The sequence below is a fragment of the Diprion similis genome, chromosome 14, assembly GCF_021155765.1.
Source record: "Diprion similis isolate iyDipSimi1 chromosome 14, iyDipSimi1.1, whole genome shotgun sequence".
Taxonomy (NCBI): Eukaryota; Metazoa; Arthropoda; class Insecta; order Hymenoptera; family Diprionidae; genus Diprion; species Diprion similis.
Genome location: NC_060118.1, coordinates 14,056,082 through 14,078,811, shown reverse-complemented (window position 1 = coordinate 14,078,811; position 22,730 = coordinate 14,056,082). Strand labels below are relative to the sequence as shown.

The 22,730-nt window shown below is 44.3% G+C and overlaps 2 protein-coding genes across 7 annotated transcripts; one reads left to right on the top strand and one right to left on the bottom strand.

Annotated features, from left to right (window-relative positions):
- Window positions 1-75: 75 nt before the first annotated feature.
- Window positions 76-22,730, bottom strand: LOC124414606 (cytosolic carboxypeptidase 1-like). Of its 4 annotated transcripts, none has more exons than XM_046895588.1 (18): window positions 21,890-22,726; window positions 21,208-21,356; window positions 19,766-19,848; window positions 18,311-18,422; window positions 18,079-18,221; window positions 17,856-18,000; window positions 17,623-17,754; window positions 17,383-17,526; window positions 17,133-17,304; window positions 16,734-16,982; window positions 16,035-16,599; window positions 15,332-15,844; window positions 15,078-15,256; window positions 2,597-2,849; window positions 2,408-2,532; window positions 2,123-2,275; window positions 1,723-1,871; window positions 76-738 (listed from the first exon to the last, which is right to left on the bottom strand). In XM_046895588.1, exons 1-17 carry the CDS (start codon window positions 21,988-21,990, stop codon window positions 1,760-1,762), a joined length of 3,330 nt encoding a protein of 1,109 aa, XP_046751544.1. In that variant the 5' UTR covers window positions 21,991-22,726; the 3' UTR covers window positions 76-738; window positions 1,723-1,759. The 4 variants fall into 4 exon arrangements, with proteins under 4 accessions (XP_046751544.1, XP_046751547.1, XP_046751546.1 ...); XM_046895591.1 differs by having other exon boundaries at window positions 21,208-21,353; window positions 21,894-22,725; XM_046895590.1 differs by lacking the exon at window positions 1,723-1,871 and having other exon boundaries at window positions 21,890-22,730.
- LOC124414609 lies at window positions 9,290-14,228 on the top strand. 3 transcript variants are annotated; one of them, XM_046895601.1, is made up of 4 exons: window positions 9,290-9,451; window positions 12,155-12,512; window positions 12,644-12,799; window positions 13,134-14,228. In XM_046895601.1, the coding sequence occupies exons 1-4, from the start codon at window positions 9,403-9,405 to the stop codon at window positions 13,807-13,809; spliced, it is 1,239 nt and encodes a 412-aa protein (XP_046751557.1). In that variant the 5' UTR covers window positions 9,290-9,402; the 3' UTR covers window positions 13,810-14,228. The 3 variants fall into 3 exon arrangements, with proteins under 3 accessions (XP_046751557.1, XP_046751559.1, XP_046751558.1); XM_046895603.1 differs by having other exon boundaries at window positions 12,644-12,806; window positions 13,134-13,197; XM_046895602.1 differs by lacking the exons at window positions 9,290-9,451; window positions 12,155-12,512 and having other exon boundaries at window positions 12,665-12,806.

Genomic DNA, 22,730 nt, shown 5'->3' with positions numbered 1-22,730 from the left:
GACACTTGGAAAAAAAAGTATTCCATGCGTGTTGCATATCTAAGTAGAAATAGCGGCATGAAATTTTTTGCTTTGTGAAATTTTTTTAATTCAGTAAAAATGAAGAGTGTCTGTATAATTATTTATACACATTAGATTTAAGAATACCTAGAAACCAAATTAAAACTCGATTAAAGTGTCATGTTCAACATTTATGATACACCCTAACGATAAGCGTACAGCCATTTAATAATACTATCGTGTTAGGGATAAAACACGCACAAGTAATAAAATTCGACTCGTATATAGGTACATGAAGTTTTCCCCCTTCGTCTTGTGCTATACCGTTCCCATAGATATTCGATACCTGCTTGAGCATACAGGGATTTTGAAATTTTTTTTTCTGGAAAGAAAAGGTGGAGTAGCCCTCGCTCGTCCACACCAATCACTCCGCATAGGTACTACACCGATGGCACTTTCTACATCAATGATTCGCCATTCGAATGACTGTTTTTCACTACATTTGTTGCTATCAAATTTTTTTTTCCACAATGCAATCAAATTTTTATGCGAGACATGAGAGGAGCAACAGAATGACAGCTGGTATGTAACAATTCTCAAATTAGAGCCAATAAATGATTAGAGCGGTGCGGGTTGCGAACCTAATCGTCCAACTCGGACTCGTCCGAAAGACAACTTGATGAGATTTCGTCCTCCATGCCACGTTCTTCGTCTACACCGCCTACTTCCATGGTAATCCTGGAAAATGTAATATCATAGTTTGTATTTTGATTAATGAGTGACTCAAAGGAAGTCCGTTTAGTTGGCATACCCACTTTCAAAATATTTTCTTTTTTTCGAGATTTAATTGCTTTTCTTTAGCTAATTTTTTGCTTTATTTGCGATTTTTTTTATTAACTTCTTCAGTAGAAATTTGTGGTGCTAATAACTATCAAACAAGTCAGCAGCGCCATGACAGCGATAAATGAAGAACGGGTGCCGTTGGAAACAAAGACGGAAAGGTATTTTTTTTTCCTTTTTAATTGATCACGTAATTCCGACGACCTTAATGTTTTTGCACATTCCCTTACGGTGAAAATTCACCGCCTCGGCGGACAAAGAGGTGACCAACCGAAAATCGAGTATTATGATATGAACATCTCAGCTGTATTTCGATCCTCCAAATTTACCATACACAGGGGCCACAGAGCCGATTTTTCTGCTCATTCTCCTACTAAGAAAAACTCACTCCTTGCCACGATCGGAGAAAATAACGATAAATAAATTTCAATTTTCGAAACACAACCCAGTTGCAATGCAGTGGGTCCATTATGTGTTTCAAAATTGAAAAATCTCTTTTTCGTTATCTTCTCCGATTATAGCAAGGGGTGACTTTTTTGGGTAGGATAATGAGCAAAATCGACAACATATATTAGCGATTGCCCGTCGAGTCATTGCTGTAGTAGCTGCCGATCATTGATCAATCTGTTACGTATTCAGCCTTCAATTTGATCGTCGCATATCGGGAGTATAAAAGAAAAGACAAATAGCGTAACATAATTCCACACATGATATGTACAATACGCAAGGAAAACGAGAATGTTGCCGTTTTATTTAGTTTTAGTTCTTTGCGTTGGTTAATTCGTTGTTAGAAAGCGAGGCGTGCATCGTTTCGATGCCAAAGATTCAAGCATTAAACAACGAGGCAGCGCAGTGGCGATATGAAAATGAAAGAATTCTTGCCTTGAGTTTCGTTCAATTGAAACGACATTCTTTCGGGCTAAGAAATTCCGAATATATGGTGCTTAGCTTGTTTATCCTGAATGCATTTCTGCGGCCTCTTTGACTCTTTCAGAATGCATTTCAGAGGACAACAGGACTCCATTCCCGATCTGCGTTCAAGTAAATATTAGAGTCGGTGTGATTACGAATGAGAAAAAATAAATGGAAAATTACCACCAAAATATACTGTCAAGCTGAATAATGTTGACCACCGGTTATACGATCAGCACGTATTCCGGTTTGAGTTTATCTCTCGAAATGCACATTAGCTGATTGCAATATTCCTATTTTAATTCCAGTTGAACCCAAATGCTCATTCACCGACGAGAACGGAGAGTTTTTTCATTCTTAGTACACTCACTTGTCAACGGTCCATTCGTCACCACCATCCTTCATCATCGACAAGGCCTGACAAAAGTCTTGGCCGATATCTCGGAGATGTTCGGTATCGAGATGAAAACCAGCAAGGGAACCCTGGTCGCAACCGCAAAAGCTGCTCTCCATGGTGTAGCTTCTATAAATCGTGTATAAGTATAAAAGAAATGGTAACGAGAATAAAGCTCGAAAAATTATACAGCGACAAACGTAGGTGTACGTATGCTTCGAAGCTGCGGTATAATACGAGTACAAGCATTACATGTCTGACCTGGCAACGCCTAATTGACGCCACACAGCAACTCTGGCGGTGGATTCCTTGCTTCTCTCAACTTTGAAGGAGCACAGCGGCAGAGCAAAGGCCGGAGATATCTTTTGCATCAAATGCGGAAGCATCTGCGGAACGACAAACGACATCGGTGAGATCAAGTGTTTATTTTCAACGCTGCATCGACCTTACCAAATACTGTACAGGCTGGTCGGGCCTGGCTCTGTCAGCCGCGCTCCACGATCCGGACCGAGAACAGCCGAATAAGAATACGTTTTTCCGACGCGAATGCCCGTGATAATCAACGAATACGTGGGGTGGTTTCTGAAGGACTCTGGTGCAGTATTCCATCAGACCTTTGGTGTGGAATATGACAGGGTGTAGAACTTGGTTTGGATTGCTCCATCGTCTGTTCAAATCTTCGGTAGTCAGGCCGTATCGGTTGCTGAAAAATTAAAAACAAGGATAGACGCTGCAACGTCGTTTATCGTAGGTACTACGTTCTACCGAGGAGAAAAATACGTCTGCCTTCTCTGATCTTTCACCCACGCTACAAGGGGAGAATGCGAACCATAGCGAGGAGGAGCCTACGTTATAGAAATCAGCGACGCGACTAACGGCACGGGATTTTAGTAGTCGGCATGGAATCACGGGGTTTCATCGGTTGTTACAAATCATCAGAGAACGTCGTTTGTCGACATCTGATCAGTCGCGTCGTTTAAGGATTCATGTGTAGTTGCAAGGATATTTCCGGCGGCCGGAAATCGACCCGCAGGAAGTGACAGGTCCGCGTCGTGCATACCAATACTAGGATAGAATATTGTAGTGTCGTTTGCTAGGCATGCCTCTTGGGTTACGTGGTAGCCTTACGCAAGTTTGAATCTCTTTTTAATCGATTCTACGACCGATCGGAAACGATACGCGACTCATCCGGAAAGGAAAGAGGATGCGGTTCTCAAACAGCCTGGTCTTACGAATTGAACTAGTAAGTATACCTATATAAGAGGTAACAAAAAAAAAAAAAGAATCGAAAATGTCATTTGGCAGAGTGTATAGAAATGTCATAATAACTAAATTCAACAATAAGTTCCTGCGGTATGAAAGGCGCTTTAGAGAAACTGTATGGCAGCCGCCGAACTTGTCGGGAATCTGTTTTTCGCCCAAAGATCGGAGCGTTCTCGTTTTGTTCAGCGGTCAGTCGGTAGGTAAAATTGATCTAAAAATCGACCGTTAGCGATTGCCACACGAAGTATACCTATAAGACGTCCGTCCATCCTTCAGAGTTCATTGTCTTTGATCGAATAATGCGCCGCGAGCGACAAGGCCCCGTTATCTTCGGAATGCTTGAAGGTTATTTCCTCTCGTGTCAAACTTGTAAGCAGTCATCAATTAACTCGGTCGAGGTATGAAACGCGCAATCAGGAATAGCTGAGCATTAAATTGCCAGGATGGCCTGGCGTAAAAAGTTGATCTAATCTTCAACGGGCGGAGCTGACTTTTTTTCGTTTAAATAAATTGAATTCAGTCTAAATGTGCATGTCTGTAATTGTTGATAATCACGGATCGATCACGCGTACGAATGACTGAAAACCATACCTATAATAAGGCGAAACGTTGTCTCGATCATTGGGCCGTGCGTGCGGGGGAGTTCAAAGACTTGGAATCGCTCCCGATTTCCGCTGGTTCTCTTTGAACTGTGTATCGCGGTGAAATATGTTGGTTGATAATAACGAGCGGCGTGGGTAATTCGGTGATTAGCGAATTGGTAGGTAAATTGGTGATGGCGTCGGCAGCAGCCTTTTCGCGTCGACGTCAGCTCGTCCGTGCCGCGAGCCCCAATGTCAATGACTCGGTTGGCAGGAGCCTTGACCGGCAAGACGTCTCCTGCTCGCTCCGGCCAAGAAATCGTCTAGAGAGGCTTGTAGAGCGCGCGAGGACTCGCTTCGTTCGCTGCTCGCTCAAATCTCTCCGTGCATCGGCGGCGTTGCGCCCGGTGCTGGTCGATATAGTTTGTGAAAGGCCCGCGTCATTCGTCATCCATGGCTTGGCGGGCCCACCTTCGGTTGTCGAAACCGTCAACCTTCCACCGCCACCTTTCGGGCAAATATCCCCTGGTCGAACCGGGAACCCGCGCGGGAACCCAAGCCCTGAATTCTCGTCGAAGGCAACGGAAAAAAGACCCGCGGCGGGTGTGTGAGATTCGGATAGTTACGCTCGTGGAGCTTTTGACGAGCGTGAAGACCAGCCGAGCACACGCCTGGCGAAACACCACCGAATACCGATCAACGGTATTGACGATGAGTGGACAAAAATCAACGAATCGAACCCAGGGGGAAAAAAGAATTCACCTTAGTTCCCCCAGCGAGCACATAATTATTCAACCATTAGAATTGATTTGACTTTTTGCTATCTTCTAGATTCTAAATATCGGGAGATGAGAAGCCAGATGACGAACTAGCCGCTTGAAGCGTCAGGATGACCGCAATGATCAGCTGATGGATGCAGTAACAGCAGCCTAACTCGAGTTAACTTGATTCTGCTTGTAGCTGTGCGTAATCGTATTCTACGAGCATTGGCAGAGAAGTACGTTGAGTTCTGTAGTGATTCACAACGTATTTTTTTGCCCTTTTTGAAAAATATTTTCCATGCGTATGCGCGCTGAGACGTCTGCACAATTCACGCGCAGCCGGGCACCTTGCTGAACCTTAAGACATTGTTCTCTCGTGAACTTATACTTGTGAAGAATTAATGTTACACAAAAAATAAACGCAAAGGACATGGAAGAAATACGACTTTGCTTTTGGAGAGAGGATGGTTTTGTTGCGTATTATTTTAAGATAGTTTAAGTAAACCAACTAGTTGTTACAGGGAAGGGTCTAGGAGTTTCAAAAAACATGAACGTATTTTTCGAGTGGCCCTACATAAATATTCTTGTGTTTCATGGACTCGACTCTTTATTGCTACTTCTCACGATTTAACTAATTGACATAATGAGAAGAATGATTTTAAGGCCCTCATTGTAGTGGAAAAAGATAGGACTAGTTGATCAAAGCCAGAAATAATCAACTTTTTCAGTGAAACGCCTGCGGTTCGCTTATAACAGATACTTCGTTCGTGTTTTTTTAACTCATAACTTAACTCGAGGTAGGTGTTCTTACACCCAAGGACTCGTACGGACTTGATATTCAATTTTTCCCATTATTCACGGATTTCGAGTCTAGTGAACGAACGATAATGGGGAACGAAGGATGTGTACTTAACACGCGAGAGGGAACAAGGAAAACGAAAGGAATAAGGAAATCGACGAATTCTCGAATGTAAGGATTTCGTCGAGTTCAGGCTTCGTAGTGTAAATTTACACTACTCTCAGATCTCAATGTTCGTTTCCCCTCGCAACGATTTTAGGATAATATTCCCTCTACCCCCCTATTTTTTTTACGAGGTCTGTTCCAGCTCAACCACTGAGACGAGACTCACTCCTTCAGAATTTTCGCACCGTCGACCGACACGTTTTCTCTTGGTTATTTTTTTTTTTTTATTTGTATAAAGCTCACAGTGGAACCGAACATTCGGCGGGATGAAGTAAGTCAAGATTTTGTTGTTAGTTTCAAGAAAATTTCACGCGCCTAGGTTCCACGAGTAGCTAATTTTCACCATGGGCGGATTGAAAGTCGACAGAGTGTAAAAGAAGAAGGTAAAAGATTGGCCGTCGGTGAAGAAATGAAATGCCGGCGTTATTACAAACCGCGCAACTCTCCCGGTTTGTTATTCCAGCAGCATTTTCCGTTAACCACTGACTAATTTCGTCATTGTCACGGTTAGTTGGGATTCCACCCGCAACTTTTACGTACACGTATACATTATTATAGTACATGCATCCATATAGGCAGGCATTTCTCTTGGACGTTATTCTTTTGTTCTTTCGCCTGATGCTGCCACCAAGAAAGGGACCGAGAGTGAAGCAGGTGGGAAGAGGTGTCGTCAAAGGAGAAAAAGAGAAAAGCAAGAGCAACAAAAAGTTAAGGATGAAAGTAAAAACTATTGAGACAGAGGAGCTGCCAAAGGGACCAAAGGCTTCGTGGCGAAGTTTGTCGATTTCAGGTTGGTTATGTACGGGTCTGGCTATTTCAGGGTCGCAGTTTAGGACTCTACATGTGCACAAATATGTGACTCGAGACACACGCACACTACCAAGAACAATGCGCTAGACTACCGAGAAGCTATAATCCAGTACGAGGACTCGAGGAGCCGAGCGGAGCTGAGCTGAGCTGATCTGGGGCCGGTGTAAGTATTCTGTGAAAAAGATTACGAAGAAGGGGGAAGAGCGGAACACAAAGATCGAGCAGCAAAACATAAAACTATCCTATATATAGAACCGATGCAAACTCGTAGAAACTTTTAACGACTCTTTAATTAACCATGCGAAACAAGTTCATGCAATGTAGAATGTCGGACGAAGAAACTCTAATTGTAAAAATCCTCCGAGCCGTCTCAGCATGACGCTGGACAAAGGCTCCCGTAACTCATCCTTGGAGGATAATAATTGAACGACTCTTGGTTATAGCGTCTAATTCTCATCCACGTCAGCGGACTGTCGACCCTTGCGTTAATAAATCCAACAATAAGAGCATACAGGTAGTCGAAAGGGGTGAGCCGATCTTTTTAATGTACGAATATCTCGGTTCCACGTGCACGCAGACCATCGTCTTATCCCAAGCTCACAGGGTGTGTGCATATGGGGGCTTGTTGATAAAATGAAACGGTGCGGTCAGACGAGCTGACACGTCAGCTTGACCGCGTCTACGTGGGGGTATATAGACACCGAAAGTTTCCCCTCCGCGTGTTATTAACACGTGACAGTGATTTAAAGCGAAATGGGTACGTCGGGCTCCATTTGCTCAGCGGGATATCACGAGCGATCTGGTTTTGATAGTCGCATTAGCCGAGCGTAAGGAGGCAAGTATCTAAATATATCCGCGAAGGGGCATGTGCATAACGCGCCGCTCGAGTCCTTAATTGAAGTGATGTGAGGGGGGATTCTTCTTCTTCGCGTGCCTGCGCAGGAAAGACTCCCACGGAGCTAAGAGGCTCGGGAAGGTGAAGGATACGTTCCCAACTACTTCGAGAGGGTTCGCGTGTTTGCAAATATTGTTCGCACGTCGTGCCGACAAATACTCTATATCGCAGACGAAACAGGTGAAATTCTGCAATGAAGGTTTATGCGCAACTTGTTGACGTTATCTCGCAATCCTGACGAGTATAGAGGGCGTTCGCCCAATTAACGTGAAAGACTGGAAAGGATCCAAAGAGGGAACCAGAGGCAAAAGTAACAGACGAGATGAAAAAAACTGGAGCGATTAAGCTCTAGGAAAATCTGCTCCGCTATTAGGTGGTTGAAGTTAACCGTTGTCGTTATCTTTTATTTCACGTTTTCTCATCGGTTCCAATAATTAACGGTAGATGCCCTGCGACAGATGTAATAGGCGTACGCTACAAATTCGCAGAATAAAGGTTCTCGTAATAGCGGGGAAAATGAATGAAGCGTCGTAGAAAAGAGCAGCAGAGCCGGGTGACTTTCAACGTCGTACGTCCGCGCGTCGCGTTCGCACTCCGCGATTAGGCTGCAGGCTCGTGAGAAACCTTGAGATGAGGATCACTGTATGTCCTAGGCTCATCCCGGGGCCCGGCGTATAATACCAACCAAGTAGAGGTCGAGTCGCCGTCTTTCCAACCTTCGGCTAAGGCCAAGAGCTCGGGAATACAGCCTTACATAGGCTCCCATGAGCAGCGCAGGAGTATCAGAAGCAGCAGGAGCGGGCAGCCTGAAATAGACCTGGTCAAGAATCGAACCCCCTCGCGGCTTCTTTTTTCTTGTTGCTCCTCTATTTTGCAAAAACAAAGTACTCGCGACGGCACGGCACGATGCTCGGGAGCTCGCCAAGCGCTGAGAAGCTGCTTCTCTAGCGGGGGCCCGCTCATCTCATCTCTTCTCTTCTCTTCTCTTCTCTTTTCCTCTCCTCTCCTCTCCTCTCGTCGCCGCCCTCCTCACCCCCGCGCCGCGCCTGCCTCTTCCCCTCGCTATTCGCGTACACACCCGATGCCCTCTGGACCCCTTCGGCCTGCACGTCGACCGCGGAGCCCCCGCTTTATCCGAGATCAAGCGAGCCTCTGCACGAGGCTTCTCCCGATATCGTGCAGGGTCTCCGCCGCGGCGTGTTAAGGAATGCGTGGCGTCGTGTACCTTCTGCTCCGTCAGCCCGGCGGCGCTCGACGAAACCAGTCGACGAGTCACGACGAGGATGAAATTTTAACCTGGAGTAGATGTAACGAGCTACTCGGCTCGGTACCAACAACCAGACAAGAGAATCGCGGCGGTCCCGTCGTTCGACTCTTTTTCGGAACGATGCTCGGAGCCGAAAGACCGGATGAGATGTTGGAAAACGCTCCCGTCATCCAGGACGAGGTAATTTCACGGTAGAAGCCCCGCCCCGGGAGATCCGCAGCGTTTACAGCTCCGGAAAAGAAATCGCGCCTGCTTCGCGCGGCATCAATTTATTCAGGCGACTTCGCGCGTCGCCTCGAGAGGGTGAAACGCCGCCACGATCCGATCCCTCGGGATGATTTACCGCCTTCATGCCCCCAACGGTGGCGTTCGCGTCGTGACGCGGTTCCTCCGTGATTTCGACGGTAAAATAACGGCCCTGGAAAATACCGGGGCGAATCCATCCACCTAGCTCAGTGCGATGTCTTCCTCGGCCGAAGGAATTGACCATCTTCGAGCCGACTCGGCGTTGCTTCGTGAATCATCATCGGCAGCGAATGACCCCCACCACCCTTCCTCGACGGACGTCGAGCGTGGCGGCCGAGCCGACGGAGGACTCTTAAGAGGACCGTCGACGCAGCGCTACGCCAGTTCGACAACGCGACCCTGACACCAACGTCCCTCGAATTTCACGTCGGGAACTGTACCGGAAGTCGTATTTAAACATATAACCACGATGAAGATCGCCCTCTTCCTACTCATCGCCGCGGCTGCTTGTACTTCGGGTGAGTAACAGTAATCAATTACTAGTCAATTTTTCGCACTTATTTCCAGCAATCGGTTATGTCGGTCTGATTGACGGATAGGAAGGGAACTCTTGTAATGTACGATGATTTGCTTTTCTCAACATTAACCACCGTTTTTAAGCAATTTTTTCCTAAACTCTCTACGATTCAGGTGCGTTGAAACTTTACTCATTTTCGTTGAATGCATAACGCAACAAAAAATTATTTTTTACCTCTGAATCGTGCCGATTACATGAATTTGATAATATTTTGAAAAATTTCACACTTTCACCTTGTAACGTTAGCAAATTTTTTGAATCAATTAATAAAATAACCAAAAAGTGGTTTTATCTGTATATTTGATACCGTTCTTTTCATTCTTACAATTAGTGCGAGAAGAAATTAAAGAAACAGAAATGGACATAGCAAGCGAGTGCCTGTACCTTTATACGTGCATGTATTCAAGTCCTATCTATTCAAAATATTTTCATCAACTCAATTAATATCTGGTTCCGACGCAATGGCGGATGAGTAGATACGCTAGTTGCACTTACAATTAATCAGCGATGATATTCATACGGTCAGGAAATACGTGCTTACAAGCAATCGGGTTGAATTAGGGATACGATTTGTCAACGTTCCGCATCGTGCTTGCTTGTGCACAACTCGGTGTTGACGACCACGCGGTCCGTGGCTGGCAAAGAGTCGAACGAGAATCCAAGCATCCGCCGAGCGATGATGACAGTTTAGCAAATTTTTCCGAGTCCGATAGAATTTCAATTCGAAAAAAGTTAGAATCAAAATACAAATAACCGATTTAAAAGTTGAAGGGAAAAAGTGAAAAAAGTACAACGCCGGTTCCCACGTACCCTCGTTCAATTTCTTGCGCGCCTACCACGACGTAGACGTTGGCTCAAGGTCATCAGGTCATTTACCACCTGCTCTACCTGTTCCACGATCTACACGCTTAAGAACTCGTTCGCATTTCTAGACCAGAATTACATTTCCCCCGAGGGCACGGAGTTTCGACTCGGACTCTGCGAACGCTTCGACCTACCCTCTTTTTTATTTTTGTCCGTTCGTTTACTTTTGTTCCTGCTGTTTTGCCTCGGGCTACTTTTTTCATATGAGAAACTTACCGAGCACACATCACTGCAACAGCCAAATATACGCAACCGCAACCCTGTCCGGTTGCATAAACTTAAGTTGTCCCTTGATCCGGGGATAAAAATTTTGTCGCATAAAGCGGGACGTATTGTACGTGTATAATTTCAGTATACAGTGGAATCACCGAGAAAGGTGAGATACCTACTCGAAAGCAACACCTTTGCCCGTCCCATTTTCCTACCTGCACTTGTTTACACATCAAACTTGGGTCAAGAAACTGTGAATAAGCGTTCGGTTGTCAACTATAACGTATCATTCGAGGATATTCAATTTTCATTACGCGGTTGTAAATTTTTTTTTCTCTGTCATCGACGCGGTAAGGAGGATTTTTCGTTTCGAACTGTCGTCGATGTGAATACCGTAGTCCCTTAATGAATGTATCAGTAAGTACTGCTCTGAAAAATGTTCCCCACCAGCTGCACTGCTCGACTGGAGACAGAACGAATTGGAGTCAATGAAACATCAACGAGCCCGTTATTGCCAAGCGTATAACCTGCGACTCCGGCGACAAGTTTAATGGAAGAATTAAATGTCGTGGTGTATACCGTACACCGAGGAGTAAGAAAGCAAAAGTTTTGCTGGTGCCTAGAAGCGAGGAGATCAAGTGTACGCGATATATTTATAAGTCTATATGAAAATAATGAGTTACACAAGGCAGGCAAGGCACGATTCGCGGTTACGAAGTTGTACGTAACGGTTACAAAGCTCGATCTAAATTAGGAAGCGTGATGGAAGTTATGGTGCGCGTAATGCGCGTGGCGTTGACGTGTTCATATCGGTGGTTGATCGATGAAGGCAGGTTACTTACAATTAGGTACAGTTATAGAGACTTATAAATTTTTATAACGGACTGTAAGAATTCAATACGGGCACCTTGTAATAATGACTGCTGGCTCTATCTGCAGCAATTTAATTCAACTCGTTGAATGAAAATCTGGTTGAAATTAAGTGAAGCTTCCTACGGATTGACTGCAGTCATAATTCCGGATACCCATCACATCGAGTGAACGAATATCTATTCTGATCTGATTGCAGTGATTGCGACCCGTGCTGTTGAATACCCCTTCAAATATTAAATTACGGGTTAAGTACGAATGAATTTTTCTTCTCGTAATTCCCCGCGTAGGCATACCATGGACGTCGAAAATGACGGCTCGAAACGACAGCTTTGGTAGCCAGCCAGCAGCTATAGCTGGGCTCGTTTCAAGCAAACACGTGCGCGTTGTGTGTGCACGGCGCAACCGTCATTCATACACCCAGCAATGAATGCGGCGTGAATATATTAAGAAAATATGCCTCGGGAAACTAAAAGGGACGAGCAGTATGCACGTACAATGGGAGCTGGGGACAATTTCAGTTTCAGGGAATTACTATTCCCGGAAAGATCTCTTTTCACCTTTATTTATCAACCAACGTTCAGAGTCAAACTAGTACCGATCCATTCGGACAATTGATTCCGCGCAGTTGTTGAATTTTGAAAATTATTATTATTTATTTAGTTATTTATTTATTTTGGTTTTTTTTTTATCGTTTCAGCGCAAAGGATCACGACCATTCAACTCGATGGAGTGCAGTACTACGTTTCGAGAATGAACCCGTACAGTCTCGAACTGAACTACTTCTTGGCTTATCAATACTGCCGGTCGTTGGGGCTTCAGTTGATCTCTTTTGAAACAAAAGAGAAGGCGGACACGATGACGCAGTACTTGCAAAACGCCGGCTATACTAAATTTGATTTCTGGACATCGGGCAACAAGCTTGGAACCGACATGATGCTGTGGATGAGCACCGGCCTGCCCTTCAATTCGACCTTTGATTACATGCGAAAACTTCCGGGACGCAGCGAAACCTACGTGCCACGAGGAACCGAGCCCCAAAGAATAGCGAGGGAAAGGTAAGATAGAAAATCACACGAGCAAACACTTTCTGCCCTTTGAAAAACAAGAAGCCCTTTTTTTCTCGAACGAACGAAGACCACGAGATAGATGTGAAATTTGAGGAAAAAAACTTGTCTCAATTGTTTAGCGGCGAGAACGGAAGTGCCGATTTGTGCGTCGTCATGAAGGCGCCGACGTTGGAATGGGTAACGGAAGACTGCACCCTCTTCAAAGATTTCATATGCGAACAAACGAGATGCTACTACTACAACTACGGCAGCATTCCAGTCTCGGCGACACAGGGGTAAGAGGTGAGACATGTATTTAGATACGCAAAAACACCCTCTTACGTAGAGAAACCCGGCCGACATTTAGCGCAACGTTAAAGGAAGTCGACTAGCAGGAATGCCATGTAATCTGCAAATATCTACTTGCCAATTTCTAGGTCAACCTCTCAGAATTAGTAACGCATATTCGTACGATTTCTTTCTATGGTGAAACTGTGGTGATATGTGCACGCGAGGGTAGTTTAACACACGGGTCGAGGCTTTGATTGTACTAATAAACGAAACCTTCCGAGTAATGACGACGGGAGGAGAATCGAATTATCAACGATTTGCACCTATTTCGTATTACAGAAATCGCCGGCCGTACATGACGACCACAACTGCCGCGCCAGCAGTCGTGGAAGATAAAAACGAAGACAAAGCAATCACGGAGGAAAACGCTTCAACCTCGGACTCTAAATCAGAAGAGAAGGTGTCCGAAGATCCTATCGTTAATAGACTGGTAACAGCTGTTCCCGCTTCCGCTTCCGCTTCCGCATCCAACCCCGACTCCGACCCCAACTCCGAGACCTCGGAGACAATTTCCGAAAGCGACGTCGTCGAGGATCACGGAGCGGGGGAGGAGGGGGACGACGAGGATATGGTCAGCGCCGAGAACCACCATACCGGGCCTGACCATATCCCAGATATCGCCAGCTTGTTCGCTACTAGAAAAGACCCTGCATTCGACGGCCTCGAAACCCGCGAGGTCCGTCCGGCTTCGGCGCAGGCAGAAAACTCCGAGGACTACGAGGTCGCGGAAACTGAGCTACCGAACAACGCGCTGGAGGACGCGCGCACCATCGGGCCCTACGACAACTCCCAGCAGGACTACGTCAACGACCAGCCGAACCAAGACGAGCCCTCGGCGCCCCTCAAACAGCTGGACGACGACTCGAGCACCATTTTGCCGGAAGCGGAACCAGGGTACAGGTACAATATCAAGGTTCGCTCGAATGGCAAGGTACTAGACCCTCCGTCCAATTAATTTTATGCCTAGATTAAGACTTGGAAATATTTGAATCGTCGACAGTTTTATTACATAGATTTTAAGTGCGAAGGAAGTCAAAGTGAAATGGACGAACAATATTCAAGGATTTTTCTGGCAGTATACGGTATATATACGTTATATACCTACACTATATCCGGGAAAGTGCTTGTAATCCGTTTGTCATTTGTCTTTGGGTTTTCACTTATCACTATCGAAATGCTGTTTATTCATAGGCGGATCCGACTTGAAATGTAAAATTCGCGATACTCGCAGATGCGATGTGACATTTCATTTTTGTTGTTTTTTTATTTTCCTACGATTTTAAATTCAAGTTTGTTTTTTAACCTATTCTACTATCGTCGCGCATCTTCGTATGTGTCACACGGTCCATAGTACGGGCGGGAAACGAACGAATGGAAAATGAAAATGAAAAAACGAACCGTATGCAATACACAAAATTCCCCTGGGATCTACGGCATTGGAATCAAATCATTCTCAACTATGGCGTAGTGACGAGTAATTATAATTACAATTACGGTAATTAGTTTTGGTGTTGGTCAACGGGTGCCTAAAACACTTACGATTTCAATTGCTCTCACGTGTCGTTTATATTCATCGATTGACATACGTTTGCAAGGCGGGACGTTTTCAATCGCGTAAGAGAATATTCTTAAATGTAATTTTATAATATACGGGGAATCTCTGGTGAGAGAGCAGCCTCCGAGCCAGGGACCACAAATTTCACGTGACCCGAGCGTAGCAGACAAACGCTGCGAACGAAAACTTGCGTTCGGAGTTTACCCTTCCACCAGAGATTCCCTGAACAAGTTTTTAAACTTGATCGTTGCGACGAAACGTTTCTGTCATCCGAACGTATCGATTCATTGACACAGACAGTTTTATTAGTCAAAATTACCTTAGACTCTAAGAAAACTCTTTTAAAATTGTATACGTTTATTCATAATTATACTGTACCTATAATGTTGCGAATGAGAATTTTGTATGACTGAAAATTAATAAAGGTATTACTACATTTTTACGAAACACCAACAGATCATTAATGTAGCCAAATTTTTCTCATCAATTCCCCTACGCAGTAACGTTCAAATATTTTTTGATTTATGGCCATAAAACTTATCAACGACTTATTTAACTTATTGTCGTTCGTTTTACGAATCTCAACACCCGCAACGCGATGATGTTTACCGGCAAAAGAGAAACGAAGCAAGTGTTCGTTTTCTGACTGAAGCTGGTTGCAGACTTACCAACCGTTGATAACACCTTCGCTATTCAACATCGGAACAACTTTGAACACGTAATCGTCCCTCAAGCTGCTCGCGTAGGTGGAGCTGGCCAAGAGCGCCACGAGGGTACCGTGCATTACCCAGGAGGCGTTGCTCTCACCCGGATGCACTCTAGACGTGAGGAATATGATTTTCCGGTTCTGAAAATCGATTCTAAATTAACCCCGCGACCAATTATTCCGTAAGTATTCGGTGCGTCGGATGGTCAGACTCGCCTGTATGGGATTACTCTTCGACTCCGGGGCCGTGACGGTTAACACGGGATTCTCGTTCTCGTTCAGGGTATCGCAGAGCGGCTCTGCGCGAAAATAAATGCCCGACGGAGACAGGTTCTTCGACCACTTCCATATGTTGGCCATCATCTGGCTATAGGTGTAAGGAAAATGGTAAGCCAGGTAGCAGACGTCGTAGGCGTGGGGGAAGGTGACGGTGAAGGACGTCGTCAAGTAGTTCTTCTCCTTGGTAGGCCTCTGATAGCAATTCCTGTAGTAGCAAATATCCGTCCCGGTCCGCACCCACCCGGGCCTCCCGAGCTGCGCTTCTCTCACGCTAAACAGTATTGGCTTCATTCCAAAATTGAACTGCGAATTAGCTTTCTCGCAATTTATTATATTGAAGGTGTACGGAGAGTTTCCCTCCATGTTCGAAACCTCAAAATAAAACCACTGATGCCTTGACCCGCTGTTCACATCCGGTGTCAATATGAGGTCGTATTCGCGAGGGCTTATCTGCAGTCACGAAAATTATAACTCGTCAGGCGTGTTTTTTTTTTTTTTTACGACAAACGTAGGTTCAAGCCGCACTCGTAAATATCAACAAGTCTTCGATCACAACTCTGACAGTCGACAGTCGGTATACCCGCCGAAATACCGACATACCGTACACTTAGTTTCGAAAGATGGCATAGCTAATATTCACCTGTATAGCTTTTCTCAGATTTCCGCTTTCGAACCGCGACTCGAACTGCAACTGCTTCGAGTCGCTGCTCCGCTTCCCGATTCGTTTCTCATCGCAGTTACAGAGGAGACGCTGAGAAGATCCCCGGTCGCCCTGATACGAGAAGCTCGAAGCCAATTGATCGAGATCGTAGGCCGTATCTTGCATCAAGGTCCCCGGATGAAGTCCCCGATCGACGCACGTAAGTAGCTTCGATCTGCACACCTTGCGGTCCTTGTTGTTCAGCGGGGCCGCTTTGCCAAGACCCTCGCCTCCGACTAAATCTGGATAGGCCACTTTAACAAAGCTTATCACGCTCTTTACCGTGCTGGCTACCACGCAGTAGGCGTGTTGGTCTGTCATATGCGGCGACAAGTCTGCAAATGTTCGCAATCCTTCGACGCCGGCGTGACCCTGGACATTGGCACCGGTTTTGCTACCTTTGGCAAAACCGTCGACGCGCGTCGTCGCTTTAGATTTATCCAGCTTGTTTCTTGTGGATAATTGATTCTGAAGAGTGCCAAGTTCTCGAAAGAAACAGTTGTACCTACAACGGAATAGGAATTTCGGCCTCAGACAATTCGCATTTTTCTTGCTTTATTTGTTTATTTATTTCTATTCTTTTCAATCTTATTCTCTTCGTATTATCTATCTTCTAATTTATAATTTTATATCGCTTACGCAAGAAGATCTTCCTCCGATCTTTGGAAGGTTACGACGCCCGAGAAAAATTTATTTTCATCGATATCATTCCCGGTATGAAGGATATTCTGTTCAGTTTGGGGCGAGTTATCACTTTCCTCGTCGTCACCTGAGTCCACGTCGCTGTACACCCTACCAAGAGACGCTACGCTGTTAACCTGACTGTCAGCATCGCTTCCGCTCTCCGTACTGTTTGTCAGCCTTGAAGTTATTTCTGGTAAAATGAATCTATTGTCAAAAAAAAAAAAAAAAAAAAAAAAAAAAACAATGCAAATTTCCGTAAGAATGTAGCGTGATGAATTTTTTGAATTCTCATCGATGGCGAAAAAACAGAAAGTAACCGAGGCCTAAGATGCACATCTTGCAGTTCAGGATTACCTGACAGGTGACATTTCAGGCACTGGTAGTTCCTTCTTCTCTAGGCACTGATTGATTATGCCACAAACCCGTGACAACAGGCAATCGTAAGATTTCTCTTCGGGACAATTCGTGCAGAATCGATAAAGAAGCTGTAGTCCGCCGCTTGACTTTATCGCCTTCCTCCCCGACTCTAAATCAACACCAGCCAAATGTTTGGATCGATTGACAAATGGATATAAGACAAGTAACGGTTGAAAATATTTCTTACTTATTACGCAGAGATGCTGCAGTGTGTTCAAACAGTAGTTGGAAATTTTTAACCGAATCGGTCCATCGAACCTCTCCCACCTGTCGAAGAGCCGCATTAAAAGATGGACCAAACCTATCTTGACGAACTTTGTACAGCAGAGTTCTGAAAAATTGATTGAAGCATGTGGGTGAAAATCGAACAAGGATCGACACGGTTTGATAGTCTAGATCACGTTATTTTGCTACATCATTCACGTACTGCTGACCGTAAAATATTTAAAACACTCTAGCAATGTTCTCAGTTTTAAATGAGGAGAGTAGCCGACGCAGACAAACGTTTTCTCCAAAGTAGGGACGATCCCATCTTTCACCAATATCTGAAGAGAAAATGCTGAAAATAACAGAAAGACGTTTGGTAGGTTTGATCGTCTCAGTTACGTTAACCGACAAAATTATACAACTTCAACTGGGAGCAAAGCATATCAGACTCACAGTTCTTAGCCAGACTTTTGATCATCAGTAATAAAGGGAACAGCGTTCGGCTGTTGTTGTAGTTTACTTTCAACAACGAGTGAAACATTCTCGTCGAATTGAGCATCTTGACTTTTGTCGGGAATTTTTGATCTTTTTGAGCAACCTAAATAACGACAGATGCAATCACAAGTCTTTTCTCGACGACACCAACTCGTGATACGGTGTTCGAAAGCTTAAATACCTGTCCCAGTATCCACAGAAGCTCCTGTACGAGAACCTCGGTCGTTATTGTCTCTCTGTGCTGCAGGGCGTTCAGTAAGCGTATCAGAACTTGGGTTCCGCCCAAGTTTATTAGCTGGGAAATAGCCATCTTGCTGTTATTCCCTGAAACACAGGTACGCAGGCACACGTTAGACTCGACACCTGCCAGAATCAGCTAGCTTGATTTATCAGCAGTTGCGCGTGTCTCTTACTTATTGCACTACGATTCTTCGACCCACTCGACTTGGCCTTTCCGATTTTCGGGGATATACATTCGTGGAGAATACCAGCGACGCTGCAGTTTGCCACGTTGTCCTTGCAGCTCTGTAAAAGTAACGAGGAAACGGGGAAAAGGTCTTGAAACGAAAATAAAATAATGTCGATACTCTCTTCCTTCGCGCCTTTTCCGTAGGCAATTCAAACGACGCTCACGTTGCACCGTCATCGTGTAAAGTTGAAGCGATTTTTAGAATTCTTATATACTTGAAAGATCGGTAGGCTCTGCATCAATTTTATATCCCCGGGGATCTCCGATTATCGAAGAACGTAAAACTTCTATTATTGACCGCGGACACGTGTCGTGGCTACAATATCGCAAACGGCAGCGCTGTTGGCACACTGCTGCATGAAACTGTACCCAATTTTTATCGAACGCATGTTTGTTTGCCCGGCTGCAAGTGGTCTCCAAGGTTTTCACCAGCCTAGGATGTCCATTTCCGCGCTAACAACTCTGCCAGAGACGCACCCCACGCCCATATAACCTAACTTGTACTATGTATGCAAGGTTTATCCGCCACGAGAATCATTCAGACGTCTGTTACTTAAGACATAGACTGTAGGATTTCCTTCTTATTAAACTGAAAGGGCTCGAAATTGAATGAGGATTATCATAAACAATTCCAAATTGTAAAATTAAATCTCTCTCTCTCTCTTATGATCGTTTTGAATCGAAATTACGACAAACAGTTGGCACCTACCAAGAATTGCACATTTCATACATTTCACCTCAAACTTCACGGGAAAAATGATCTAGAAGTATTTAAGTACCTTTCTTGTAGTTGAAGGCTCGGATGAAATCGATCTTTGCCAAAAGCATATGGGAGAGACATTTATTTTTAGACAGGGAGAGTTCAGTGCGCTCTTGTATATTTCTCTACCCACGCACGAGACTCCGATACCCAAGACAAATACGAGTAATTCTATGGTGTAGTAGTTTGAGCCTTTTCAGGTAGGGATTTAGGAAAATTGAAATTCAAATGAATTTTCCCAGTGCAGATACGAGAGTCGATATAGTTTCGTAGTGAACTGTTTCTAGTGCACTGATCTAACTCTTGCAGTTCGCTGACCGATGATATCATAACGCGAGAGGCTTGAATCGACGAAGGGCTTTCGTGTGTGGTCTCAACTTCACAGCGCGGCAGCGCCTCGGTTAGCTCTGGAGCGAGATTAGGTTGGTACGTACGTATACGTATCCGAATGTATTTCCACTAATCGTTTTATGGCCCTTACACGACGAGCCGATATCTAAGTTGTATTTTTATGGCGATAGATTGTTACTGGGAACTACGTTGCCAACAAACTGTGCAACCTGTTTGGTATTTCCAAAGGTATTACACTGTTCGAAATTTTTATTTTAAAAACGCCAATTTATAGAAAATGTATGTTACCTCCAAAATCCTCACAAGTATCTCGATTGCGTTGGAATTTTTTCGCCACAGTTTTTCCAAGGTTCGTTCTCTGGTACGGCGCTCTGTGGATTTTTTTTACAAACAATCGATCATCGCAAACTAGGATATATTTAACATTGATGCAACAATTTTGCGAGTTTTGAGAAGTTTTATTGTAGATGAAAAAAATACGTAGCCCCCCCCCCCCCCCCCCCCCCCCAGAAAAGTCAGTCGGTAAAAAACAAATTGGTAAACAACGTTTTCAGGTCAGAATGAAGTAAATCTAGGCCAAACCATCGACGCACGGAATACAGTATATCGTGCGCAGGTAGTACACAGATCGCGTGGTGACAGGTAATCGAACTTCTCCGACACTTTGGAAATCAAAATGCTCTATTTTTAACAGTGGTTAATTGAATTGAACCCAATATTGCACGAACATCTAGCAACGAAACTGCAGCCAAAACCCCGTCATCGTCTAATATCTTCCCAGATAATGCAAATAAGGCAATGGTTTTATTATTTATTAATTTATTTATTTTTTTACCCCGTGACGTTTTCGTATGTGCGAAAATAATAAGATTAATTTCTATTCACGATAGCGAGTCCAAACGCTTGTTCGCAAGTTGTGTAAAATACCGTTTACAGGAGGTATAAATTCAATATTAAATTGCTACTTGGCAACAACCAATTTTAGCAACAACCTGACACACTGCCAGACTTATAGATTTCTGGATTTTTGCCAGGATCTAATCTGTCAAGATTACAAAATAGTTGCGTAACAAAAACATGGGAGTTTCTCTGACGAGCGGTGATTTTCAAAAATAATTCAAGATTTTGCGATAGAAGTGATCATTTGGAGGAAAAAAATGACCCATTTCACCGACTTGTCTTCGAGCCAAGGAGAAGATCAGTGCCAGACAACGAATCCATTAGACTTATATCCAGTCGGCGTAAATGAAAAAAATAAACAAAATGATGAAAAGCAACAAAACGAGATAAATTGGAATTGGCTACGGAAGAGGAAATGAAACACTTCCTACCGCGGCTCGACATCTAATTTTTGTCATCAGTTCGATGCGCTTAAAAAAGTTGATTCGGCAGGTAACGCGATAAGGCAAGGCAGGCTTAAAACGTCTCTCGGGCACGCTATGCGGCAGTAATGAGAAATTGAACAAGTTTTTCCAGCTTATTACCACGGCAGCGAGTCAAGGTTCATGTCAATTGGTAATTAATTCAGTCCCGCGTGTAACAGATCGTGCAAATGTCTTTATAGTATATTCTCAAAGTACCCTGCATATATTTAGCCCGAATCAAAATCACCTGAGACGAATTTTGCATCTACTTCGAAAAGAGAGTTCACCCCAGTGAACTAGTGTGAATCGCTACCATGCAACGGTACAGACATGCGGTAATTTCCTCTTAAAAATGTTAACTCATACCCGAGGATGTGAGCCGTGCGTGTAACTTGGCAGCCACCGATCGAACAGTTTCCGTACTTTCTTGCGGCCTGAAGGCACAAATTCTTAATTTTTCTATAAGCGCGTCGTTTACAGCCTCGTCCGCCGTCTTGTTGCTGGCTGTCATCGTGCTAGAAAACGAAAAGTGTGGTCATCCTCTGTACACTTGTTAGTTGACGGTCTAAATTCAGACGAGATTTCCACCAAAGAAAAAATCTTAACGAACCCTGAGCCAGGCGAACAAGTAATAATTTTTCATCCAATTTTACCAGGCAAAGCCGATCGTACCACTGGAGAAACATTAACGGCTGTACGTTGTATAAACATCAATGAAAGGACCTTGGATATCTGCCAAAATTGACCTCATCGCATTAATATAAACGTTCGTGAATTGACGTGACGTGCATCACCTATGAATTGTGGCAAACTATTCCCCGTAAGCGGAATGATTACGAAAAATCCTGTGACCGTGACTATCGGAGTAAAATTATTCATCCGGGTCGATTCTACTCAAACTGTGACCACCGGTCTGATGTATATAAAAAGTTAACTCGAAAATCTAAATAATCATTGGCTTTGTAAAATAAATCGACATAAATACCGGCAAGGCTCCTAACGGCAAACGCACTCCTGACTTAATTCTTTCCCTGAATCGGATATTTACTCATATTCGAGGTCTTCGACGTCTTCGAGAAACTCCACGAACTCCATGGGCTGTTGATTTTCGTTAATCTCCGCAGGCCCTTTGTCGTAAGTTTCCTTCATTTCACATCCGATTCACTCAACTAAAGCGCAATATTTTCGAGCAATTTCACGTACTTGTAAAATATCGTTCAACTTATCGAGTATCGTGAACTTATCTTGACGTGTATCGGCCGATTGTTGAACAGACAGGAATACTATACGTCGAACAGACAATAAAGTGGCTAGTCGGACTGACTTCTTTCACGGAAAGTTCGCATTTCTCAACGATCTAGTTTATACATCGTCTAAGAATACATTCGGGAGAACCACCTTGCGAGAAGCAAACAGTACTGCGGTAGCATGCAGGAAGACAAGAGACATACGGTTGGTGATTCCAAAGGAAATTGCTAACCGATCGTAATGAAAAATCTGGAAGTCGTTGATCGAATTAAAAAGAATTTCTTTTTGCAGATAAACGCGACATTAAAAAAGCACCGATGCTACGGAAGTACAGAAATATTGCAGTGCCGTTATTGTCGTGATTACTTTTAGTTTCTATTTTTTCCGTGCTTCGATTATGTCGAGTCCGATAAGCCAATAAAACGACAACACAGATGTTTTTTTATTGGGAGGTAAACGAGCAAGGGAATCACACACCGCGACCTCGCGCCTCCTCGGTCAGAGACGGTTTGACGTTTTGTGCTGCCAAAACTATGTTTAAATCCCAACTGCACACGCGACCGGCGGTGTGCCTATTATTAGAACACGTCTTTCGAAAAATTATCACTTTTCCAAGCAACATGTGCATTCGTACGTCCGTA